The sequence below is a fragment of the Myiozetetes cayanensis genome, unplaced genomic scaffold, assembly GCF_022539395.1.
Source record: "Myiozetetes cayanensis isolate MyiCay16 unplaced genomic scaffold, myiCay2020 scf10, whole genome shotgun sequence".
NCBI classification, from domain to species: Eukaryota; Metazoa; Chordata; class Aves; order Passeriformes; family Tyrannidae; genus Myiozetetes; species Myiozetetes cayanensis.
This window is the reverse complement of record NW_026086605.1, coordinates 14280959-14305694: the sequence shown is the minus strand read 5'-3', so window position 1 is coordinate 14305694 and position 24736 is coordinate 14280959. Positions and strand designations below refer to the sequence as shown.

The following is a 24736-nucleotide window of genomic DNA, read 5'->3' as shown; positions in this document are numbered from 1 at the left end:
GTATGCTGCAAGACCCCCCCTCCCAACAGCCAGGGGGAGGGGGATAGGGAAGGGAGGCCTCTCGGCAGTCCCCGGGAACAAAGAGTCAGTGTGGCTCGTGACAGCTCTAAGGAAACGCAGGAAAACAAATGTGCCACTAATAGGTGGGGAGGTTACCTAGGGAAAGATGCTGCCAGGCGGGCGGGGGCCAGCCCCCTCCCCGGCGGGCTGCCAGGTGGCAAGAGGCTGTGACTGGCACCCCCAGTCTCGGTGGGGCTTGGGGGGCTGCAGCAGGGCTGAACTGAGGCAGGCTGGCATGTCCCTGCACTGCTGGCCCATGGGGACAGCACCCTTATGGGTGTCTCTGGGGTTTTGTGCTGGATGTCCCTGCTGCAAAGCAACACCCTTGTGCAGGGTGCTGCTCGCTGCCTGCTGGCTCTTCCCCTTCTTCCTCCATTGTTCACATGCCACAGATCTCAGCTTTTTTTTGGGGGGGACACAATAAGACTCCCTGGGGGATCCTGAGTGCAGACAAGCCTCAAAGGCTCACAAATTAAACACTTGTTTAAGATCTCTTTGTATTTAAGCACTTCCACAAGCTTTTCAGGACCTGACTCTCAGTCTCTGGAGGCACAGGAGTGCTGGGTTGAGGGTTGCTACTGTGCCCCAACCTGCAGATAAGCAGCCTCCCCCTTTGCTTCCCACCAGCACGATGGTGCAGCCCCTGCACAGGGACGCCCCCCGGCTCTTCTGTGCCATTATCTTGCCAGTGAGCCAGGGCTGCCAGGAGTGGGCATTGCCAGACGGCTGCCTGGAGATAATCTGCCCCACTCCCTCCATGCACCCCGTTGTGCTCCTGACCCATGGCCAGTTCCAGCTTTCTGGCTGTTGAGACGCTTCCAGGGTTTCCCTGGCAATGCACGGGGTCAAGCTCTGCTCCTGGGGCTACCTCCTCAAGCCATTGGCTCTTCTGGGCTCATCCTTGGTCTTGCTTTGGCTGCAGGCTTGGATTTGGCTTTCATAATGTTATTAAAGCAAAGGGGTCTGTGGTAAGGTGCAGCTTTCATCCCCCTGCCTCTTTCAGCAAAGTACCCCCCTCCACATGGCATCATGCAGAGCATCCCTGCCCAGCTCCTCAGCAATGCACTGGTAAATGGGAATTTGCAACCCATGGGAAAAAGTGATGAAAAATCAAGTCTTCTTAATGCTGGGCAGCAGTGCTAATTACACAGCTATTAAAACACAGGGGAATTATTTATTCCCTCCCTGGCTCACAGCTCATTGCATGCATTGTCCCACATTCAGTCTTTGGCCACCTTTGGTTCCCTGAAAGAGTTAAAAGAGCACTCGGAGGAGCCGATCCCTTTGTCCATAAATTTGAGTATATAATAATAATAAGGCATTTCCTTCCTCCTGTTTTCACAGCTCAAATAGTAGAAGGGTTCAAAGTAATATTAAAGAACTGTGAGCAGAATTAGCCTCTGGTAATCTGACTTCCAGAATGTGGAAGAAAAAAGTCTTATGCAGTGATTTGAGGATAAGTTATAACTTGGTACCCCTGCACTTGTATCCACAGACATGTAGATGTGCAGAGCCAGGTAATTAACCTGCATTTGCTGGTTGATTCTCCTGTGGGTGGGTGTTGGACCTCCTCATCTCTCTTGCTGGGACTGCCATGAATACAAGCTGTCAGCAGTTTCCAGAATGGTGCCTGTGCCATGTCCCTTCTCTGCTGCTCCCAAGGGACCTGTGGTGGTTTTGGCATTGATGGTGGGCCACATAGCATGCAACCCTGACACCAGCAGCTCGGCTTGGTGAGCTCCCACTTCTTGCCCAAGCAGGCTGCCTGGGATGCTGTATCCGCTGCTGCTGGTCGATAATTTTCCCCATGCTAAAGTGCTGTAAAGGCCAGACAGGTGAGTGTAAGTTGGGAAGATGCCCCTTCTCACACCCAGGGGGGTATCCTGGTGCAGCAGGGCTCATAGGCATTGCCAAGGGGAAGTTGTCCCCTGCCTGCAGGTATGGGCTGAGGGCATCCTGGTTTGGTGAGCACATTTCCCAGTGTGTGCTGATCGACATCTGTGCATGAAGAAACCCTGCTGGCACTGTGTTTGGGGGTGGGTTTGGGAAGGTGGGGATTCATTTTCCAGATTCTCATCTGTGTTAAATTAATTATCATCTCAGGCTTATCCTCACTTAACCAGCAAGATGCAGATGTCTGTGGTTGGGACCCCCACTGCCCTGGCAGAGCTAAGCAGCATATGGATTAGGGGGTCTTACCAGCTGCCTCCCCTGGCCCCTCCATGGTTGTTGTACCTCCCTTTGCCCCCAGGGGCTTTGGTCCCCATTTGTGTCTGTATTTCTCTTCAGGATAGGAAAAGCTGGATTAATTTTTACTGCTCCCAAGGGAGCTGTTGGTAACTGAAGACATCCCTCTGTCTTGTTCTCTATAAACTGGGAGGCAGGAAATGGCAGGGATGGTTTAAAATGGTTTCCCCACCCCTCCTTCTCCCTGCCCCTCTGATGGGGGATGGCATTTAGGGCAAAGCTTCTTGGAGATAAATAAAGTTGCTCAGACTTATTCCAGGCCCTGGGGCTGGAGGAGAGAGGTTTCTCTGGGAGATGCATGTGGGAAGAGCTTGACCATTCTCTTGAGTGTTTGGGAAGTGGTAATTTTGGGATCCTAGGGAGGAGGAGTGAGCGGTGTTAGCCACATTGCACTGACAAAGTATTAAATGTGGAAAGCACAGGAAAAGCTCCCAGAAAGTATCTCTCAGCCCAGAGCTTGGAAGTTCTCCAGCCCCAAACCCCTCTCATGGTGGAACTGGGAAGGGGACCTGGGAGTCTTGGCCCTGTGTGCCTTCTGCACTGTCTTCCCATCCCTAGTATGGCACTCAAAGGGGCTTTTGTCTGACTAAGAGCCCCACAGGTGGATGGGTGCTTCATATCCCCCAGTTTACCCCTGGACTGGGAGGCTTTCTCTCAGGGCACCACTGGTCGGTTGCTACGCAACACAGGCTTGTGGGTTGCCTCGGCAACAGGGGCCTTGGGATGTGGGTTGACCCTATCATGGAGATTCTTTTAGGATGTTTGCCTGGGGTTTGGTGATCCTGATTGTCATGGACTGGCATGATTTGCTGGGTATGTGCAGGTCCAAGGCAAGAATTATGGAAATGCAAAATGGGTGTGGGTTGGGCTGTAGGTGCTTGACATCAAGATTTCAGTCCCAGAGATACTCCACTGCAGCTCCTCTGCATTGCACAGCCAGGCTATTACTGCCCGGCAATTAACACCAGCACTATTAATTACTAATCATAGGGATGAAGTTGGGGTGTGTAGTAGGAGGGGGATCTGTGCTTGTGGGGTAAACAGGAGCAAGCAAGTGAGGAGCAAGCAAGGAGTCTGGCTGCATTCCCAGGACTCGGTGGTGTTTCCAGCTCTTGCTGTCTGACCGGAGGCATTTCCACCTCCTGGTGTTGTCGTCCCGCTCCAGCTTGCTTGTTCTCCTCCCCACGGGCGCAGCATGTTGCTCATTCCTGCATCCTACGATTTCACAGCATCCGCGCAGCCGGGTGTTAATGAGATTAGGCCCAAGCTTTAAGATGTCTCTCTCTATCCTTTGCCATCCAATTACACAGCCCGCATGGTATCTGATTGCCTGCGAGAGGGGAGGACTGGGGCTGGCTGGGATGGGAGGATGCAGCTGGTCTTTCTGGGTATCAGCCCCGCCGTGCCGAGTGGTTTTCTTTCTTTTCTTTTCATTCTTTCTTTTTTTTTTTTTTTGTTATTCCCCCGTTGGCTTTGAGCTGCTTCGTTTGGCTTTTTCATCGCTTCTCAACGTGGTGGCTGGGCAGAATTTGTTTAAATTAACTGCCTGAATGGCAGCGTTTGTGTGTGTTGGTGGGGGGGAGCTCAGACAGCACCAGAATGGATGAGGGGGATTAAAGGTGCCTAATGGGTTCCAGATGGGCATCCTGGACTGGGAAACACCCCCGCAACCCCAGTCCCAGCCGGGGGCCGCTGGTAAGGAGCTTGGGGCTGGGAGCTGGGATGCTACAGTGGGTGGCTGCCTGGTTCTCCCGTGGCAGGACGGCTGCTCCAAGCATGTGCCTGTGGGACTGGGGTTGCCCTGAAGCTGTGCCTGGGATGAGCAGGCAGATGCACTGCAGGAAGCACCTTCCCTGTCTGGCCCTAAGCACAGGGTGCAGCAGGCTCCATTCTCCCCACTGCAGGCTATGGGGCCGTGGGGCTTTTGGACAACTGCTGTGAGTCCAGCTTTCAGAGGTGCTTCACCTTAATCTTTAGCTGACATTGCAAATGCAGCCTGCTGTGGCAGCACCACTGGAGTAGCAGTTTCTGCTCTGCAGCCTTGGGTGTAATGTGAGGAATGATAATATTTAGTCTTTGATGCCCTCCCCCTGGCCTCTAGGGTAGCTTGGGGCACTCACTCAGTCCAGCATCCCCACTAGTGCAGACATCAGCATGTTTTTTTCATATTTATAGATGGAAAACTGAGTCCTGGAGACAGGAACTAAATTGCCCTGCCATTTGCATTTCCCAGATCTGTAGGGGTTAGAGACATGGTGACAGCCCTGCCTGTCTCTCCAAGGGCTGTGCCTCTCACCGATGGCCAGGTTTCTCCTCCAGACCTGCTACATGGTGCCAGAGCTGTGTGTTCACAGCCTGTCCGGTGGCAGGGCCTAGACTGATGAAGCACATCAGTCCCAAATGAGATGAAGAGTTGGGGAGCAAAGGGCTGCTGGGAAGCAGTGTCACTGGTGGGGACCTCAAGGTCATTGCTTTTGAGTTTTATTAATGCCTTAGAGCAGGAGCAGGACATAAGCTGTGAGCCAGCTGTCTGCTGGGAATATCATCTGTGCTGCAGGACAGCACATAATTTTTGTGGGAGATTTCAGATTTTTAGGGGAGCAGGTTACAGAAGAGCCCATCAGGTTTAATAGAAGTGAGCATCACATGGGACTTTTTCGTACTGAACGCTGGCAAAGCCCTGTTCCTGGTGGGAATGACCCTGCTCGCCCTGAAACAGACTTTTGTGAAGGCGGTGGTTTGCTCTGGTGTGTCCGGCTGCATCTGAGCAGATGGCCGAGCCAGGGGATGAGGCAAGGCACGGGAGGGAAACCCACAGCAGCACTCCCTATCCATAAGAATGGTAGTAGAGGAGGGTCCTGGCGCATGGGGCAGTTGAGAAGCACTGGTCTGCTGACTGGCCTCCATCCTCTGCTGACCCTCGACCGATGTTCTGTCTGCCAATCGTCCTAGCCCATCCTTGGCCCCACATCCTCCCCCCCCCAGCTCTCGTTTCCTTCCACAAATATTGAGAAAATAAATAGCACAGCCGAAAGGGGACATCCCTGAGTCCCTCCACACACAGCTGCCTCCCCAGGGAGTTACAGAGGTGGTGACCCCGCATTCCTCAGCCTGAGGGTTAACTGGAGAAAAAGCAAATATTGGTTTCTCCTGGGGCCGCCACAGCCTGTGCTAGTGGCCAGGGCTGCCTCTTGCCTGAGGAAAGGGAATCGTAGGGCAGGCAGGTCCCCAGCTCTGACAGAGGTGGTTACACAAACATGGCTCTTTGCCCAGGTAGCTCAAGTTCCCCACCGTGGCCTTGAGCCTGCTCCTCAGGACAGGACCTTCCTATCCCCCATCCTTTTTCACTCCTTTCATCCTGGTCTTGTCTCTTAGCAACTGCCCCTGGCCAGGACCTGGACCTTGTAGGGAGGGATGTGACACTTTCTGTGCATCAGTCACTTTGTCACCTCCAGAGCGAGGGTGAGGTCGTTAACCCCCACAGCACTGGAGGGGCAGGGTGTAGTGAGTGACGATAGAGCATCCCTGTGACGCCTCTGCCTGGGTAGCAGCCGCTCCTCTGCCTCCAGCTTGACACTGATCCCCGCTACAATAACGATATGGGTGGCAATCAGGGAGGAATTAAAGGATAATTAATGCCAATCCACATGGAAAATTGCTCTCGTCAAACAAACCTGATATCATTTTTTTTTGATGAGCTGACAAATTGGGTTGATAAGTAGTGACTGTGCTGACATGATATACCAAGACTTCTGCAAGTCATTTTACTGTTGCCTGGAGGATATTGCAATGAAAACAATATTCTGCAAAAATCAGTGTAGCATTTCTGACAGTGTGCTTTCCTGGTAGACCTCCTTAGGGGAATTGCAGCGGTCACCCTTCTGGCAGGGTGCAGTTGGGGTCTGATGATGGTAAATTGATGTTCGACATCTCTGCAGAGCTGCAGTGGTTTTGGGATCTTTGGTGGCAATATTGACTTTTGCCAGTCCCCACACTTGTGGGGACAAGTGTCCTGCTCCTTTGTTGCCTCCTCTTTCTGTCCCACATTAGCTGAGACTGAGCTGGGTGGTGTACATGATGTAGCCAGGGAAAAAAACACCTGCATGTCACAGAACTCAGTTTGGGAGGAAACACGAGCCAATAGGTGAAAGGAGCAGGGCTGGTGCTGCTGGCAGGATGCTGGTCTGGTGGGATGCTCTGCCTGAAACACCTGCACTGGAAAACATCCTCATGCAAGGTCATGCAGCTGGGGAAAAAAAAATGTAGGTCACAGCTACAAGATGAGAAGCAGTGTCTGGGGATGTGGTTACACTGAAAAGGACTTAGCAGCCATTGCAGCAGCCTGCTCTGGGATAGGGGCTTCCAGCGCTGCAGCTGGGGGAGTGACGGATGAGCGGAGTAGCTCTGGGTACCAGGGGGTTGACGTTTTGTGGGGCAGCAGGGAAGCCTCTGCTGAGCATAGTTTCTGCTTGGGGGCCCACAGTTTAGAGAGATGTTGGGAAATTAGAAAGTGCTCAAAGAGGAAGTACAGGATAATTGGAGATCTGGAAAATCTGCCTTCCAGTGAAAAGAATTAAAAAACTCAGCCTATTTAGCGTATGCAAGAGGAGGTTAGGAGGGGAATTTATACCCTGCTTTGCATACCTGCATGGAGAGAAGACTGATTGTAGGTACCTCATTAATTGGGGGGGGGGTGGGCAGGGGGAAGGAAAATGAAAAGAGAAAAAGCATAAAATCATTCAGTGGTTGGAGGCTGAAACCAGACAAATTCAGGCTAGAATTAAATTTGGCTTTTTCATGACAGAGAGCAATTAACCATTGAACACTCAGCTGGGAAGAGGTGAATTGGATGTCCTTTAAAGTTGCAAAGGAGACTGTACTTCTTTTCCCAATGGTGAAAGCTAGAAGTGTCAGGGTTGGAGCAGGAATCCTAGGGAGGGCTCTGGGTCTGGGCTGAGTGCTCAGAGGTGTCCCAGTGATAAAGTGTCCCCTTCTGAGTGATGGATGGCACCCCATCCGCTGTCCCTCTCTGTTTACTGGGGACATCAGTCCAGTGCTGCCAACCCAGGCCAGGTCCTTAATTGCTCTCAAAGCCCCTAAGCATCCCTGCTCCGTGAGGCTGGCTGAGCAAAGCTGGCTGTGGAGGCTTTCTCCATCTGGGATGATGTGAAGCAATGTCTGAGCAGGCACATCTGCTTGTAGGTATGGGGCTGCCACAGCCCGGGAGCTTCCAGAAGGGGGTCCCAGGCTGCCCCTCCTGCCCTCAGCCAGGCTGGAGGAGATCCACTGGCGCCGGTCTTCCCACGCTCTCCCCGGGGGACGCTCAGCCATGGCCTTCCCGACCCCTGCGCTGCAATCCTGTCTGAGCATCTTAGGCTGAGATATATTTTACTAGCACAGTAAAGGGGAAAGACAGCTTTGCTTTAATTTTATGACCTCCACAGTACCTTGCCTGGTTAGGTGCTGGCTGAGCTTTTGCAAGGGCTCTGGCTTGGAGTTCACAGGGCGAATAGCAGTGGTGGCTGAAGATGTTGTCTCTTCTCTACACTGTCCCCTTGCCTGTCACAAATGCTCTTCCTCCCACTCCCCCATCTCCGAAGAGCCAGACAGGATCTCCTTTTCTCCTGTTCCCATCCCTTTGCAGAGACACCAGAAGCGACTGTGACAGCAAGGCCAAAATGGAGTGCTCCTGGGTTATCCGGACATAGGGTTTTCCTGTCTGTCAGTCCCCCGAAATTGTGCCTGCAACAGTGAGAAGGTGAAACTTGGCTGTAGCTGGGGATATGGCTGTGGGGAAGTAGCACCCTGACAACATTTGGGGACAGTGGTGGGATGCTGCAGGGTCTCACTGGTGGCCCTGTGAGCAGGGCACTGCGTGCAAACGCCCGTGTGCCCTCGCAGCCTGCCGACCCCTGATCCCCCGGTTGTAGGACTGTCTTTACATCCTCTGGGAATCTTTGTGCTCCTGTCCTTGCAGCCTGCCACTGCCGGGTGTGGGTTTTGTGCTTTTGCTTCTCTTCTTTTCCTTTATTTTCCAGCCTCTTTCACAAAGACACCTATTCTCCCCTGCCGTGCCCCGGGGATTTACACAGAAAGCTCACCCTCAACACGGCAAAAGAAAGACTCGGGCGGCCCCGGAGAGGAAGCTCACACAAAATGTGGTGTGTGGCTCTTTGTGTCCCTTTTGTAATTCCTCTGCACAATGAACTGCCCTGGCCACCCACCAGCCCCGGGCTACCTCCAGGTGCCTCTTCCCTCACACCCTGCGATGTGACAGCAGGCAGAGCTGGGGATGCTCCTCGATGGGCAGCCGAAAGCACAGCCTTTGTGCTCAGGAAAGGGTAAATCTGGGCAGGACGGGGATCGCCATGTTTCTGCAGCAGGAAAAAGCCCCTTGCTTCCCTGCTGGCCCCCAGGCAGAGCGCTGGGGGTCCCTCCAGCAGAGCCTTTCCATCAGCCCCATTCTGACAGCTTTTAACATGCTAATGACCCTCTCAAGGGCAGGAGCAGCTCTGTGTAAAACCCATGTTCAGCCCTCGGTCATGGACATTTGCTCGGAGACACAGTGTTAAATATTTATCCTCCTGTCTGCCCCCCCCCAGCTCCGCAGGCATTAACAATAGCGATCGCAACCGGCCCCTTCCCCCTCGCCGGGAACATGTGGCTCCCGGACCATGACAGCGAACGTTATCGTTTGTACCTGTGAATTATTGATAAGGTATAAGATAGTTCTTGTGGTGAAAAAATAATGAGGAGGAGAGGCTGTTTGCAGCCTGACAGGGCGGGCGTTGCTGCAGACCCTCTTCTCCAGGGGCAAAATGGGCGGTGGGATCCTATTTCTACTGGGCCCATCCACCAGCTGACCATGCTGGTCCTCAGCAGCATGCGGCCAGCACCCGACTGCCGTTGTGCCTGGCGACTCCTCCCGGCATGGGTCTGGCTGGCGCCTGTCCCCTCCTGGCTGTGCTACGCCTTTCCCGGGGGAGGTGGGCAGCTGCCCTCCCTCCCCAGCCCCACACTGCCGGAGCCACCCGTGAGCCGGGGACGCTCGCTCAGGCAGCTGCCCGTGGGTCGCGGGGGCGAGTGGGGATGTCCCAGCTCGGCAGGTCGGCTGCCCACCCCGTGGTGCCTTGGCGGGGAAGGGGCAGGTATTGCCCGGCCCTCCAGACGCTGTGGCTCCAGAGAGCAGATGGGAGAGCCTTTCAGTTGGCAGGGTTGGGGGGCTCAGGAGTTCTCCAGGGGCTGAAGGAGGGAGAGTGGTCCTCGGCCTGTGGCTTTATGGACACTGATGCATGTTCTCCCTATGCCCTAATCTGTCCCTGGAAAAAGGGGGATGATGCTGCTGAGTCCCTGGAAAGCAGGTGGCAGTCCTGGAAGGGGATCAGTTCCCTGGCTTAGGGCTCTCCTTTGGCTGGGAGCTGAATGCAGCACATCTGTCCCCTGAGCCATGTCCCAGAGAGACCCCGTGTCTACCAGCTCCGGTGGGTCTGCATTCTGGCTGTGCTTTGCAAGCCTCTGGGATGCCATGTGAGAGGGTGCAGATGGCTCAGGGGGATCTTGTCACTGGCGTGGGCAGTCTGATTAAAATCAGCTTTGATGTACTTAGACCCTCAACCCTGCTATTTTTTGCGGGGAGAGCATTAGCAGGAGAGTCCAGGCATAGCGTGCAGATCTGGGCTGACCTGGGGCTAAACATCTGTGTCCCTGGGCTTGGTGGTGGGGCACCAGGGTCTTCCTTCCTTCCTCCCTCCACAGAGTGCTCCTTGGGTTGCGTACATAAGGTAGTGTTGCTAGTAGAGGAGCATTGCACTCGTCTTTCCACCAGACCTAAAAGATGGGCTGGGCTCTGGGAGGGGCCATGTCCTCCCCTCTGCTGCTCCCCAGGGTGCTGCTTTTCCAGGTGTGCTAGCACAAGGGTGGGTGAAAAATGGCAAAGGCTTGAGAGTTAAGGAGTAATTAGGAGAACATGTGCATGTCCAGCATGTCTGCACGCTGGAGGGTGTGTGGACATGGTGTGGTGGGTGATGGGTTGCAGTGTGTGTGTCACAGTGTATGGGCACAACGGGAGACACTCCCAGGCAGTGTGGCAGTGTGCAGAGAGCCCCAGGCCTGAGGGTGCTCCACCGTTACCCTGAGTGCAAGCTGCAACACGGGAGCAGTAGCAAGGAAGGGGTTGAGTCCTGCTCCTCTGCTACAGCAGAGCATTCCCGAGCAAGCGATTAATCCTGGCATTAAAGGCTCTGGGAGCATGAGCTCATCTCCACGCTCACCCTCTGCTCCCCGACTTGCCTCCAGTTGTGCCGCAGATACAGGCCAGTCCACTCGGATAGCAACTTTGAAGTGTGAATTTCAAACACTGCCTCTGTCCTCATCCATTCTCTCGTGTCTGATGGAAGGCACAGAGAGCGGCAGAAGCACCAGGCACATGAAACAGCCCTGTTCAAAGCCCAGCACTGCAGCTCCCACTTGCAAGCCCAGTTAAGTTTGCAGGCAATTACCTGGTGGTGTTCCCTGCCTTTGCTCCCGGCCTTTTCTCTTGCAAACTGCCTGCTCTCTTCTTTGCTTTTAGGGTAGAGCCTGGCACCATAGCAGACACAAGTTGCGTTGGGCTGGGCTCCTGCCTTCACATTATGGTGGGGGATGCTGCAGCCCTCCTATGCCCCATCCCTCCTATGCCCCATCCCATGGTCCCCATGGCTCCATCTCAGTGCTGAATTGGGCTCACACCGAGCTGGTGCTGAGGACTGAAGCACAGAAGCTTTCTGTGCATGGAGCAAAGCAAGACAGAGGAACTTTGGCCCCCTACTTATGAGGACAAGACCAAACCCAAGCCCTTTTTTTCTCCAGCTCTGTTCTGGCCAGAGCGGTGCAATGGGTATGGCTCATCCCATGCTGGATCCCAGGGTGCTGTGGGATGCTCACATGCTCAGCCAGAGCTGGGGCTGTGTGTGCACAGGGAGGATCCAGCCCATTCCCCATGCGAGGCAGAGGCGAGACAACACTTGTGAACTCAACTTCACAAGACATCAAATACGCTGTGGTCGGATGGAAATTGGCTCTCAGAGCTTCTTTCTTCTAGCGCTGAGCAGCTCCCCACTCCTGCTCCCCCCTCAGCAGGTGGATGGGCTGATAATATGAGGAGGCGTCTGCTCCTCTCCAAGCTGTGGTTCCTGGGATCTCATCTCCAGGCTTGCCGACAATTTGCATTAACGTTTTCTCAACTAACCGGGAGCCCTCTTACATCCCAACCACCTTTGCTGGGGGGCTCACATGGCTCATGGGGATGGTGGGACACATAGAGGCCTTTCTGGGCTGTCTCCTTTGTTTTGTCTCCAGCAATCTCCAACCCTCAGAGAAAACTCTCTTTGCCAGAAAAATGGCCCCTTTTCCCAATTTACTTGAAAAGATGTCCCGGATTTCTGCCCAGCCAGGTCCCTGCATCATTCCTGAGCAGGATTTCAGTGTGGGAGCTGGCTAATTCACAGTATTTTACATATGTAATATGTTTCAGAAATGCTTTTAAATCCCTGTAATATTTAATTAGGAAGCAGCTTTTGGCATATTAGGAAGGAATGGGGCTGTCTAATTAGTTATTGACGATTTCATAACCATGAAGGTAATTAAAAAGCTGGAGGCAAGCTCCCTTGCATGCATCCACCCCATTTTGGGGCTGCTCTGGGATGCAGCAGGGTTGGTGCCAGTTGTCTGGATTTGAAGCAGTGTGTACCCATCCAGGGCTGCTGCTGGGCTTTCCACATCCATGGGGTGAGGGACAGCTGTTCCCCATGGCAGGGACTGTGCCTAGCTTGCAATCCCAGCTGCAGCAGGACATCTCCCACCTCAGTCAGGTCTCCAGCCTCCTTCTGCAGGGCTCTGGCATCTTCTGGGGCCTGTGACATGCTTGTCTACCAAACCTGGTATTTTTAATCTCAAAACTGATCTGGAATCTGACAAAATATGAATCATCCAAGAGATGTAAGAGCTTGCAGAGTCCTGGGCAGACTGGAGTGTATTTTTAGCCCGCACGTGTTGGAATTTGACTGTTTCTTAGGGAAAAAAGAGGGTTTCAGATCTGAGTGCCTAGCTTTGGCCATGATGGAAGCCCCACTACCAGCTCTGCATGCATTGCCCACCTTCCCACGGCAGTATATATAGGAAGGAGGATGAGGGTCAGGCTGTGCTGCACAGCCTCTGCTCACCTCTCCCATTGCAGAGGATCATGCTAGAGGTCCAACCCCAACGTGTTCCCTTGAGCCCCTTTACCCATCCCTGGTAGCTTGTGGCATGGACACAGGCGTGTAACTGGGGTTGGCAGCTCACTCTTCTGCTGGCCCCAGCCAGGAGCTGTAGCTCCAGCAGCATCTGGAGCCAATCACCGTTAGGGCACTCCCAGGACCATGGGTATCTCTGGGGGCACCAGCACCCAAAGCTGCATCTGTAGCCCAGCCATGCTGCCAGTGATAGATGACACATATCCCTCCCCAGGCCGCCCTGAGATGGTTCCTGCTGCATCCAGTGGCAGGATCCCAGTCTGTAAAGCCCTCCCTGTAAGATGGGGCTCCTGGCCACCCACCTCCCTCCAAGGGGGCCAATATCTGCCCAGCTGCACTGGCCTGGGTTTCTTCCCCTCTGTGGGGTTTGCAGCCAGGACCCCACTGTTCAGCAGATTTCATCCCCCCCTTTTAACTTGGTGGTTGGAAGCTGGGGAGCCGATAATGATGAAGGAGTGTAAATGTCAGCAGGAAACCAGCTTCAATCAGAACTGTTAAAAATAAACCTGCCAGGCCTGCTCTGGCGGGGGTAATCAGCCTTGGCGGCTCTTCTCCCCGGGTCCTAGAGCACGAGCTGCAGCTGTGCCGAGCAGCGCCAGGCCACCCCCGCGGCCCTGCTGGAGGCTGGCTGCAACCTTGGGACCTCCAGCCCCAGCCAGCAGCTCCCTTGGAGCTGTGAGGAGTAACCCCCCTGAGCCAACCAGGGTGAAGGCTCCCATCCTCTCTTCCCAGATTTTCCTGGCTCTCCTCTCAGTGAGAATCCTCACTGCAGTCCTGGCTGCTCTTGAGCTCAGTCAGGAGCTGTGGACATGCAGGAGCTGTGGACATGCAGGTAACACAGCCCCTGGCTGTTCAGCACATCCACAGGGCAGAGTCAGCCATGGGTTCTTGGGGTCACAGAGCCAGTGTCCCCACCATGAGTCAGATGCACTTGGAGCAGAGACAAGAAGTGCGTTGTTAACCCCAAGGATATTTAACCTCAGGGCAGTTTGCAAAGGGATGTGGAGCTGCAAGTGATGTGGAGCTGCTCCATCACCTGAGCTTTAATATGCAGGCTGAAGGTCTATGTGAGACCTCCTGGTGCCTGCAGGCTCAGGGCTAGGGCTCCCCAGTCTGTGCCTTGTGGTTGGCCGCTGCTGTCAGGCTTGATACTCCTCCAAGGCTCCATGCATGCATCAGTTGGGAAAAGGCAGGAGGAGCACCGAGATGTGCCTCCAGCAACTCATTTCTGTCTCCCCAAAACAAGGAGGGGCTGTTGATCCCAGCACAGGCGAGGTCCGTGGGCGGCTGTGTTTTCTGACCGAGATGGGGGTGCAGCTGTACTAACTGCCGGCAGGCAGAGACTTCCCCAGACCCACAGTGTGGTTTTGTGCCAGGGGCTCTTCAAAGAGCTGCTTCATGGAGGGAAGCCTTGTGGGTTGGGACACAGCTCCCTGTGGCATGGCCATGACTGGCTGCTGCTCTCCCAAACCCTCTTGGGAACAACGTTACTGGGGCAAGGGCAGCCCCAGCCTAGGCCAAGCTTTGTAGCTGGGCTTTGCTGCTGTTCCAGCAGTTCTTATCCCAGCTTTGATGTGCGTCACACAGGATGGAGTCTCTTTATCTGCCTGTTGGGTTTTCCCTGCCATGTGCCCCTGTGTTTGGTTCATGTGCTCGGGCGCTCTCTCAGCCTCGCACTCGCTCTGCCCCCTTCTGTCTTCCCACCCTCCTTTCCTGTTGGACCCTTTTCCTATCAGAGCTGTTTCCTCCCAGCCCTGTGTAAAATCACATCTCTTTTAGCAGCTGTTAGGCAGGATCCACTGGCTCCACCCTAGCTGCCAACAGAGCCTGATGCTTTTCACCCTGCCATGCATCTCCCACCTTGTATCCCACTGCCAGCTTTGTGGTCACTCCCAAGTGCCTTCAGGAAGCCAGACTATGAAATACAGCTGCTGCTGAGGCAACAGTTTTACCCATCTTAATGCTAGGGCTGAGCATGAGGAGTATGAAGGACCCTTAGTTATGCCAGGGCATCTAATCAAGTAACTCCAGTCTTGCAAGGTTCAGCATTGGTTTCAGAGCATCCTCCATCCCTTACGGAGTTTGCTTTAGCTCTTCTCAAAGCTGGGGCCAGTTACTGTCCCGGGACCTGCAAAGCTGAGGAGCAGCATTGCAGATCCACAGCATCACTTCTTGGCTCACCAATATCTGAGACAGATCTGGGACAGCCGGGATGCAATTCTCAGCTTGGCTCAGCCTCATTCACACCTCGGAGGAATCCAGGATGGCTGGCAGGGCTGGCTTCACACTTATTAGCAATTAAAAGCCTCAGAGCTTGGGAGTCAATTAGCTCTGAGCTCCACAGTGCCGCAAACCCAGAGGAAGAGCTTGCTAACGAGAGCTGCAGCCAGCTCCCCACAGGGCTCAGGGCTGGCTCTCCAGAAGAGCTATTTGCTTTTTCATTTACACCTTGGATGAGCGTTGCAGCATCAAGTTCGGGGTGTCTTCTCGGGTGCAAGCAGCCAGGCAGGGAGCACACACTGAGTGCTGGAGGATGAAAGGCTTCCTGGAGTGCAGGGCTGGAGCCTGGCACTTCTCACGGCAAGGCACAGTCGTGCATGGGGTCATGATGGGGTGAGGCAGGACTGAACCATGTCCTAATTGTCATGGAGCTGCACAGGAGGGTCTCGTTTTGGCATGCTGCTGTCTGCTGGAGGTAGAGCCACATAGGGTCCTGTAAATCCCTGCCACCACCCCCTGGCTTGCTCTGCTCCAAGCTCTGGAGCTGCTGTGGTATCCTGATTTGCTGGATGTCCCAGGATGTGCTGGGTCTGTGAGCACTGGGCAGCAGTTTCCCTCTGCAGGGCTGAAGATGTGCAGTCCTGGGGAAAGGGATGGCTCTGTGCCTTTGATTCGCAGTGTGTGGGGAACATGCTGGGTGATGCAAATGTGAAGCAGGTAGGTGCAGAGGCTGGAGGGTAGCGTGGGAGCTGGAAAGAAAACGTGCTTTGTTGAAGGCTTCATGCAGGGATTTCCCACTACTAGAGGGCAAGATAGAAGCAAAAACATGAAAGGAGGGAGGAGAAATGGTTTGCTGAACACCAGGGCAAAGGGGACTTGGAGGTGGTCAGAAGCAAAGGTGCAGAAAAGCAGGAGGTCATGCAGTGATGGGGCCACCAGTTGTGTGTCTCATCTCTCAGTGGCAGTGTGACACAATGGCTGTGAGCCAGACAGGTGCAGTTCCAACACTCCATGTCCAGCCAGGGGAGGGGACGAACCTTCACCCAGCAGAAGGTCCCTTTGCAGAAAGTGACAGGCTGGCTACTCCGGCATGTGGGCTGCAGGGCAACCCCTTGCTCACCCTGGGCTCTGCCAGACCACAGGGCACTGGGCACAGCGGGTGCTGTGGCTCTCTCAAGGCACTTTGGGATGTCGAGGAGCTGAGGGCAATGCCTTAGCCTCATGTTGGCTCTCCTTCCTGCTGATAACGAGGTTGCTGGAACAAAGGGACACTGTGGGGAGGGGGCGGTGACAGGCATGCAGGGTTTGCAGCTTGTTATTTCACTTGTGTTTCCATTAAAGCTGCTGCTTTTAACTTGTTTCAATCTCTGAAGAGGCTCCAGGGTGTGTAGCAGATGCTTTATTCCCCCTCCCTCCCACCCTCCGCTCTTTTCCTTGGCCAGCTCCCCTTGTTCCCATAGCATCCTCCTTCCCGTGGAGGCTGAGTCCCGTGGCTCTGGCATTGCAGTGCAGCCCACGCAGGAGCCGATCCTTGCTGGACCTGGACTAGAGCCACCATACAGGCACTGCCCTGTACAGAGAGCTGCTTGGCAAAGCCTGGCTTGCTCAAATGCCTTCCCTGTTCAGATCATCCCACTCGCAATGGACATTGCATGTTCCGAACTTCCCCTGTGTCCAAACACAGGGCTGCTGATGTCACCCACGGAACACGCACCCGTGTGCCTCAGCATTCCTGGCGTGCCCTCGGCACAGGCAGGCACCGTGGTGGCACTGCTGGGTGATACCAGCCGGGGTCAGTTGCTGATGCTCTGGTAAAGACGGTGGCCCAGGTCATGGCACAGGTCAGCAGTGTCCTTTTGAAGCTGCTGAGATTTATGCGTGCCCTGAAGTGTTTTGCTAAATCAACACCACCATGCTGGGGCTGGGACTCTTCTCACTAACTGTTACCATGAGCATATGTTGCCTTTTACACGTGCTCTGCTCATCTGTCCAAGCAACAAACCCCTCCATCTTTAATGTTTTTGGAAGCATCTGCATCTCCTGGGAGGGAAGGCATCAGGGCCAGAGCTTGGGGTCAGCACGGCACTCTGGAAGGCCTTGGGAAGGCAGGGTAGCACGCATGAAGCATTGCTCCCTGCTCTGCCATTGTTCACCTTTAGTCCTTGCTGTGTGGACACAGTGGACAGGCAGAATTTGTTGATTGGGCTTCTGTTGCTGAGGTCTGTGGTCTGAGGCACTTGGCACATCATGGTGTCTAGCTGTGTGTTGCCTTGCTCCAGCAAAGGATTGTTTTGTCCTTATATATAAGGATATAAATAAGGCTCTGATCCATCGCTTTTGCTGGTTCTGAGACAAGAAATATTACTACAAGAAGCCTCAGGTAGGGATGGGGCAGCTCTCCTAAGGGAAAATATTATTTATTGTCATTTGGTCCTCAGTGGATGTGACCTGGTATATCATCCTGGAAGCCAAGAGATGCTGAGGATACTGATGCCTTGGGGAGGCCTGGAATCACATCACATGCCATGGGTGGTGTGTAAGCAAGTGATGGATGTGGATACAGCCCTTGCAGAGGGAAAGGGACCCCCAAGCCTGGGCAGCCTGTGTGATTCAGAGCATGGGGACCCTGCAACTCACAGGTGGGGACATGAGCCCCACTTTCCAGCAGAGATGGGGTAGAGGTACACATGGAAGCGCATATAGAGGCCAAACTCCCCATCCCACCCAAGAGCAATGAGCCCTGCACAGGGCAGGGGAGGCCAGTGGTGGCTTTCAGGCAGTTCTGGTGGCTAGAAGGATGGCTGGATGTCCTCTTCTCTAGGACCCCTGTAGGGACACCTCCCTGCCTTTGCACAATGGTTTGCTGTGCCACAGAGATGTCTCCTGTGCTGAATAGAAGTCGCTGCCACCATCCTTATCCCTGCTGTACTGTCCGTGCTCCGTGCACCTGGACCCCAGTACCCATCAAGGCTGTCTGGGTCAGGAGGCAGTTTCTGTGGCTGCAGGTTGTGGTCTCCCCCAGCTTGCCGTGGGCTGCAGCACCCGGAGCCAGGAGGATAATGAGATCTTAATAGTCCAATTATATCCCATCGATTTACTCAGCACGTAATTGTTGGCGGCTGCGGCTGCCTGATGAGCCACTCTGCTCTGGCTGCCAGCGGGGAGGGCTGTGCCGCACCGCCCAGCCTGGGATGTTGCTCGCAGCAACCAGCTGTTCCCCCTTGAACCCCTGCAGGAGCGGCATCAACCCCACCCCCAGCCCTGACTCACGGTCCCGCCTGCCCAGGAGGGGCAGGGACAAGAGACAGGCAGAGGCTGGAGCAGGGACCCTGGTACCCTGCCCTGGTTGGGTGTGCCAGCATTGAGCTGACCCCAAGTTGACATCCCCGTACTGGCCTGGGGAGCAGAAGGGTTGTGCGTCTCCACCTGCCACTAAAACAGGTTGACAGGAGAAGTGATTCCTGGTGGGCGACAGACCTTGCTGGCAGAGCAGTGGTGAAGCCACCATCGGTGTCTGGCAGCCTGCACTGGGCAGTGTGGTGCTACCAGCGGTGTGCCCAGCTGGTTTCTTGACAGCAGGCTCCTGAGCATTCACCTGCAGGTGTTCCTTGCCACAGCATGGCATGGCAGGTGTCTCTCTGCACTTTGCTTTTATTAATTTCTCTTTTGAGCTGGCTGCGTCTGGGGGTTCCATGGATTAACAACTCCTAATTTGTAGGAGTCACTCTTAGTTATGACTTTAAGCCTGCTTTCATGATTGTGTTGGTCATCCCTTGTTCTAGTATTGTGAAAAGCAGCAAATAATGTTCCTTTTTCCCCATACCATCCTGCTTTGGACCCTGTCCCATCCCCTCCCATTTTCTTTTCTGGCCCTTGCAAAGGTGCCTTTTCCAGAGATCTTGCAGCCTCTTTCCTGAGTGGCAGGGGCTCACACTGAGCTCACCATGCTGCACCCTGTTTGCATCAGGCTCTGCTATCGCACCTTGTCCTGTGCAAACACCATCAGCCCCAGGGCTAGGGTCACAGGGGTAGCAGGCAACAGCAGGCAGTGCACAGGCTACCCATGACCTTGAACATGGTGGAGTGAAATGGGGTGGGGAGGGTGGGAGGTCCATCTCATCACCCTTAGCCAGGATGGAGTGGTGCTGGCAGCTGGGCCAGCGGAGCCCATTAAAAATCAAACACTGTGATGTCATGCTGAGGGATCACCACAGGAGCCTGAACCTGAGACAGGGCTTTGGAGGCGCCGCTCACACTGGCACTGGGGACTGGGGCAGGTGACACGGTGGACAAAACTGCCTTGTTACTGCTAATGCAGTAGAAAGGTGGCTGCCTTGACCCTCCAGCAAGCAGCTCCCCTCGAGGACACTCCTCCTTGAGCACTGGATCCTTGCAACACTGGGGACTCGTGCATCACCTCGAGTGGACTGTGCAGCTGGGACATGTGGGTGACACTTGCTTCCCACATACAGGGCTGCAGGTGCCAAAACTGGCACAAGCAGTGGGTGCAGCAGAAACAGGAAGTTTCCTGAGAAACAGGATTGTAAAACACCTGAGGGATTTTGGGCTACTAATGCGAATGCTGATCAGTCTATCGATCTTGTGTAATGCAAGAGTCTTTCTGTCACTTCAGCTCACCCCTTGTCACCTGTCAGGTGGTGGAGGTGGTGGCTGAACAGCCGTGCTGGCAGGGCAGCCCCCCTGTCTGCTCCATCCCTCTGCCCTGAATAGGCTGTGCTGGGACAAAGAGCATGTGCGGGGTGATCTGAGACAACAGGCTGCTTAATAGCTGCTGGTTCCTTGTCCTTGCCTGTTAGTCCAGGTAGACCCTTTGGCTTGGGGAAATGCCAGCTGTGCTCTGGCACAGCCTTCTCTGGCACAGCACTGGTGAGGGATCTGGGGAGCACCTGTCCCAGCCTGAAATGCTGATTACGCCCAGAACTTGTGGCTTTGGTTGTGAGGGCAGCTGCCTTGTCTGCTCGAGGCATGCTGGGTGGTTGCTGTGGCTGAGCTGGTGTCTGCCGTGGCTGGTCCCAGCACCAGTGGAGTGGAGCTTCTGGGGCAGTGTCCAGCCTGTGAGCAGGGACCTGCCATGCATTTTTGTCGTGGGAGTTGTGCGGTGGCAGCGGCTGAAGGGTTAATGCCTGTGATTTGCCCCCGTGAGTAGGGGAGGGTCTGAGAGACCACGGGATGCTAATGAGTTTCCAGACGGATGCTGGGGAGGAAACATACTAAAGAGGAGAGCAGCCCCCTGTACTTCACCTGCTTGGAGCCGACAACTGGCCCTGGGCGTGCGGACGCTGCCAGGGCGGAAAGTCGCTCTCCTGCCGCAGTGTGGCTCCGCAGCCCTTGCCAGTATGGCTGGGACATGACACGGGCTGCAGCTTTGGCTTGGACAAGGTGCTCTTGTGGCTGTTGACCCCGGACAGGATGGACCTCTGCACCACCAACAGAGCCAGCCGCGGTGGCCGCTGCCAAGCCGGGATGCCTGGCGAGGGGAGCGCCTTGCCGGAGGGCTGCCAGGCCGCCCCAGCGCTCTTGGCAGGCGGCGGGGGGCTTGGAGGATGCGGGGCTAGCGCCGCTGGAAAGCAATTACCTCCCCGCTGCGTCCGGCCCTAATCCCCTCACACGGCGCGCAAGGAGCCGGCTCGCCAAACAAGGCTCAATCAGGTTAAAGTGTGAAGTCAGGATTAGCCGAAAGAATGAGAGCGTGGTAATAGCCCCGGCCTCCCCGCCCGGCCGCCGCAGCCCCGCTGCGGCTCCCTCCTTCCCGCCCGCCCTCCGGCCCGCCGGGCTCTCGCCGGGGAGATTAAGGCTGCCGGGGTTTGTTCTCCTGAGTGGGCTCCCCACTGGGAAGCCATGTCGAACAGTTTTGCTCGGGCGCCCCGCTAAGCGCCGGGCAGGGCGTCGCGCCGGGGGGTTTGGCTCCCGCCGCCGAGCCCCTGCCAGCCCCGAGGAGCCGCGTCCCCGCGCCTGGCTCCTCGCCGAGCCTCCCCGGGAACCCACAGTGGGACGGGGCTGTGGGTGCCAGGCGAGGCAGCGCCGGGGCAGCTCCTGATCTGCACAGATAACTGCGCCATCATGCACACAATAGGACAGGGCAGCCGGGTGTAGGAAAGCCCCCAAAATCCCAAGCCCTGAACACCATCATTCCTCATAGTGCTCAGCCAGGGGGGACTTGTGTGGATATAGTCTGGCCATGAGGCTCTCAGGGGAAGTAGAAGAAAAGTGGGCACCCACTTTCTTCCCATCACACAGCTGTGGGCTGGAGCTGGCGCTGCCATTGCACAGGCATCTGCTGGGTCAAAAAATCCCTATGGGAGGTGAGCCTGAGGACAGAGAAGTGTTCTCCATCACCTGCTCACCCCTCTTCATTCTTCTCCCTTTGCACTCCTGGGGCTACCTATGCCATGCAGAGACAAACTCCAGCTGCGTGGTGCCCTGGGACCATGACCCTGGGAGGATGGTGGTGCTGTGAATGGGCTGGCTGTTTGGGCATCCCCTGGGTTCAGTAACCAGGAACTCTCAAACTTTGAGCTTTAGGACAATACCTGGAAGTGAAACCAGAAAAGACAGTGAGGGCGGCTGTGGCAACTCCCCCTCCTCTGTCTGTGCCTGTCCGTCAGCTGGTCCCCAGCGAGGCTGTCAGACCTGTCAGTGCCCGTGGTCACCGCTGCAAGCTGGCACTCCACATGCGATGGCAACGACACATTTGTATTTGGCGGGGTGTGAGGCAGCACCGATGCAGCCGCCGCGGGTGCTGAGAGCGGCGCGGTGGAGCGAGGAGAAGCCGTGCCATCTGCTGTTTCTTCCGCGCCAAAGTGTAAAGCAAACATAGCTGGGAGCTATGAAACACCAGGAGGGAAGGGGCCGTGCCTTGTTCCAATGCCGGGGCCCAAGGATCCCACAGGCAAAGCATGTGTTTGTCCTGGTGTCGTCAGCTGTGTAACCGTGCAGTCTAATCTGAGCCCGGTGCCGGGCCTTGCTGAAACCCTCGCATCCAGCGTCTGTCCCTCTTGGCTTCGGTACCCCCAACGGCAGCACTTCATCAGTGACTGTCACAAAAAGCTGTGAAGGGGAGAAGCCTCGAAAAGTCAGTTGCAACCTTCTAGCAGCATTTCCCTCACGAGCTGTAAATGAGCAGCTTGGAGACAGACGCCTGGGTTTACTCCCTGGGTGTGCTGGGACTCCCATGTGCTGCAAGCGGAGAGATGCAGGTTTTTCATGGGGGAACAAAAGAAGATGCAGGCAGGACCTGCCCAGGCAGGCAGCACCAGAGCTGGGAGAGGGGTGTAGAGCACTGAAGTGTGGTGCTTATCTCCGTGATGTGTTTTATATTGGAGGGATAGGCAGGTGCCAAGAAGGAATGTGATGCATTGATTGCATTGCTAGGAAGAGCGGTGAACTTCGCCTGGAGGGTTCATAGAATCATAGGATGGTTTGGGTTGGAAGGACCTTAGAGATCATCTGGTTCAAACTCCCTGCCATGGGCAAGGATGGCCCCCATTATATCCGGTTGCTCAGTGCCCCATCCAACCAGGCCTTGAACACTTCCAGGGATGGAGTATCCAACAAGTTCTCTGGGCAACTTGTTCCAGCAGCTCACCACCCTCACAGTAAAATTTCTTCCCGACATCTAATTTAGATCTCTCTTTTAGTTTCAAACTCTCCCTATTGTCCTATCACTGTGTAAAAATGTTACTCTCTGTCTTTTCCAAAAAGCGTTTTCTAAGGGATTCCTTCTGGGAGCTAAAAGGAAAAAAAGGAATTGGTGCAGTGGTGTGTTTTTCTGAAAGGTCAGTGCAATTGCTAGGCTCATCACATCCCCAGCAGAGTACGAGGAGACGTTTGCATCCGAAGGAGTGCTGAGGTGTCAGGGACTGCTGTAGGTGTCAGGTCCTTCCCCTTTGGAGAGGGTGAGGGGACCCTGATCCCCTCAGGGAGGGGGAGGAGGTGTTGCCCCAGAGCTCTGGGAACAGCTGGCGAAGGCAGTGCATGCAGCACAGGCAGGGCAGCCTGGCAGTGCCGCCGCGTGGGTAGCGGTGAAATTGCGCCTGCTGCTCGCAGAGGAGCTGGGCTTTTCCTTCTCCGTTAGCCTGGACCGTTCCAGGGGCGGCATCTCCCTTCCTCTTCCCCAGCACTGATGCTTTGCCAGCCGGGTTTGATTCTCCAGGAACGACCCAGAGTGATGTGCAAACTGTGCGAGGGGGCAGGGGCATCTCACTGGGACCGTGTGGCATCTCCTTGGTGGCTGAGTGTCCCACCAGATGGCAACCCTGCTGCTAGGGAGACCCACTGTCCTTGTGTTTTGCTTTTCCTTGTGCATCTGTGCAAGTGATGCTGGTGCTTTCCTCTGGGAACATTTTCTTGTTGTGGCAGTGAGGCTTTCAGCTGAGGGGAAGTCCCAGTTTAGAGACCTCCAGGTATTTTGCAAGCAGCCTGTGTGCCATGCTGAGCCCATTTTTTGGAGGAAATGAGGGCATGGGGAGAAATGTGGATGCTGTGCCTCCATCCTGGCCCAGCCCAACTGCCCCAGGGTAACAGTGAACAGGCTTTGTTGTGTTAAAGCAGAGCTGGTGAGCACTGAGTGTGATATGCTGATACCTATGGACACCCCAAACACCTCTTGGGGCTAGGATGGGGGTGCCTTTGTGGCTTGTGTAATGCCAGGGAACACTTAATCTGTGCACGATGCTGTGGTCCTACTCCTCATTCACCCATGGACTTGCTTGGATTTGCATAGGGAAAATACTGTGTTATGCCTCAGCTTCCCTGTGCCAGGAAGGAGGTGGGGACTTGACTTCCTGTCTCAGAGGTGGCTGGAGCAGGACTGTGCTGGCATGGGGCTGGGAGCATGGTAGGAGAGGGAATGGCTGCTTGGGAACCATCGGGAAAAAATATGACAGGCAGGTCCTCCCAGAACTGAGCCAGTCCACCCAGACCCTACTTGCAGTGAGATTTTTAGTCTTCATGCTCCTTAAAAGCCAACACAGGCATGGTAGGGAATTTGATCTGCCGCCAGCCCTGCAATACAGAGCCCTTGCAGGCCTGGCGTGCCCTGGCATTGCAGAGCAGGTGATTACACAGACAGTGCCGTGCAGTGATGAAGTAAGTAATGACCTGATTGTTTGTGCCCTCTGAAGTGCGGGTCAGGCTCCATGGGAATGCCTCCTGGAACCACTAAGTGTAATTACCAGTTAATCAGCAGGGACCTGTAATTATAGCAGCCAGAGAGTATTTAAGTATGGAGGGTTTTCCCAGAGCTGTGCCATGCAGCTCTGCTTGTCTGAGCCAGGGACAGCAATACCCAGGGAGCCCCATTCACTTTCAGCCACCATGAATGGAGCTGGACTTGCCTCAGGACAGCCAGCAGACCGATGGTCAGACAAGGACCTGAAGCTAAATTACAGTTTATGAGAGCTCCTGAGGAATCACAGAGTACTGGGGCATGCCCCTGCCTGTGGATGCCCTGCTCCCATGGGGCATCACACTTTGCAGGCACTGCTCATTTTCCTTCCTGTCTCTTTCTTCTGCAGGGACCTGAGTGAGAACTTCATCCAGGCCATCCCCAGGAAAGCGTTTCGTGGAGCCACCGACCTCAAGAACCTGTAAGTCATGGCAGTTTTGGGCATGAGGGAGTTTGGGGTCAGGTCTGGTGGCAGGAGGCATTGGAAGCCTTTCTGCCTGGGCTGTCCCATCAATTCTCTGTCTTATTTTCTCCTTCAGGCAACTGGACAAGAATCAGATCAGCTGCATCGAGGATGGAGCTTTCCGTGCCCTGCGGGGGCTGGAGGTCCTGTAAGTGGCCAGGAGCCAGCTGGAGCCTCCAGCCTGGAAGCCCCATGTGGGGTGAGGGTGTCCCTCAGTGTCCTCACTTTCTGAGGTGCTGCAGGGACATCCCCAGCATGCCATTTCTGCCTGGCCTCGAGGAGGGGCTG

General features: G+C 55.1%; 1 protein-coding gene across 1 annotated transcript in view; it reads left to right on the top strand.

Annotated features, from left to right (window-relative positions):
- The window catches only part of SLIT1 (slit guidance ligand 1), a 61634-nt gene that overhangs the window by 19500 nt on the left and 17398 nt on the right, over positions 1-24736 (top strand). The window contains 2 exon segments of the mRNA XM_050305831.1: positions 24335-24406; positions 24525-24596. Of these exon segments, the coding sequence (XP_050161788.1) occupies positions 24335-24406; positions 24525-24596 (144 nt within the window).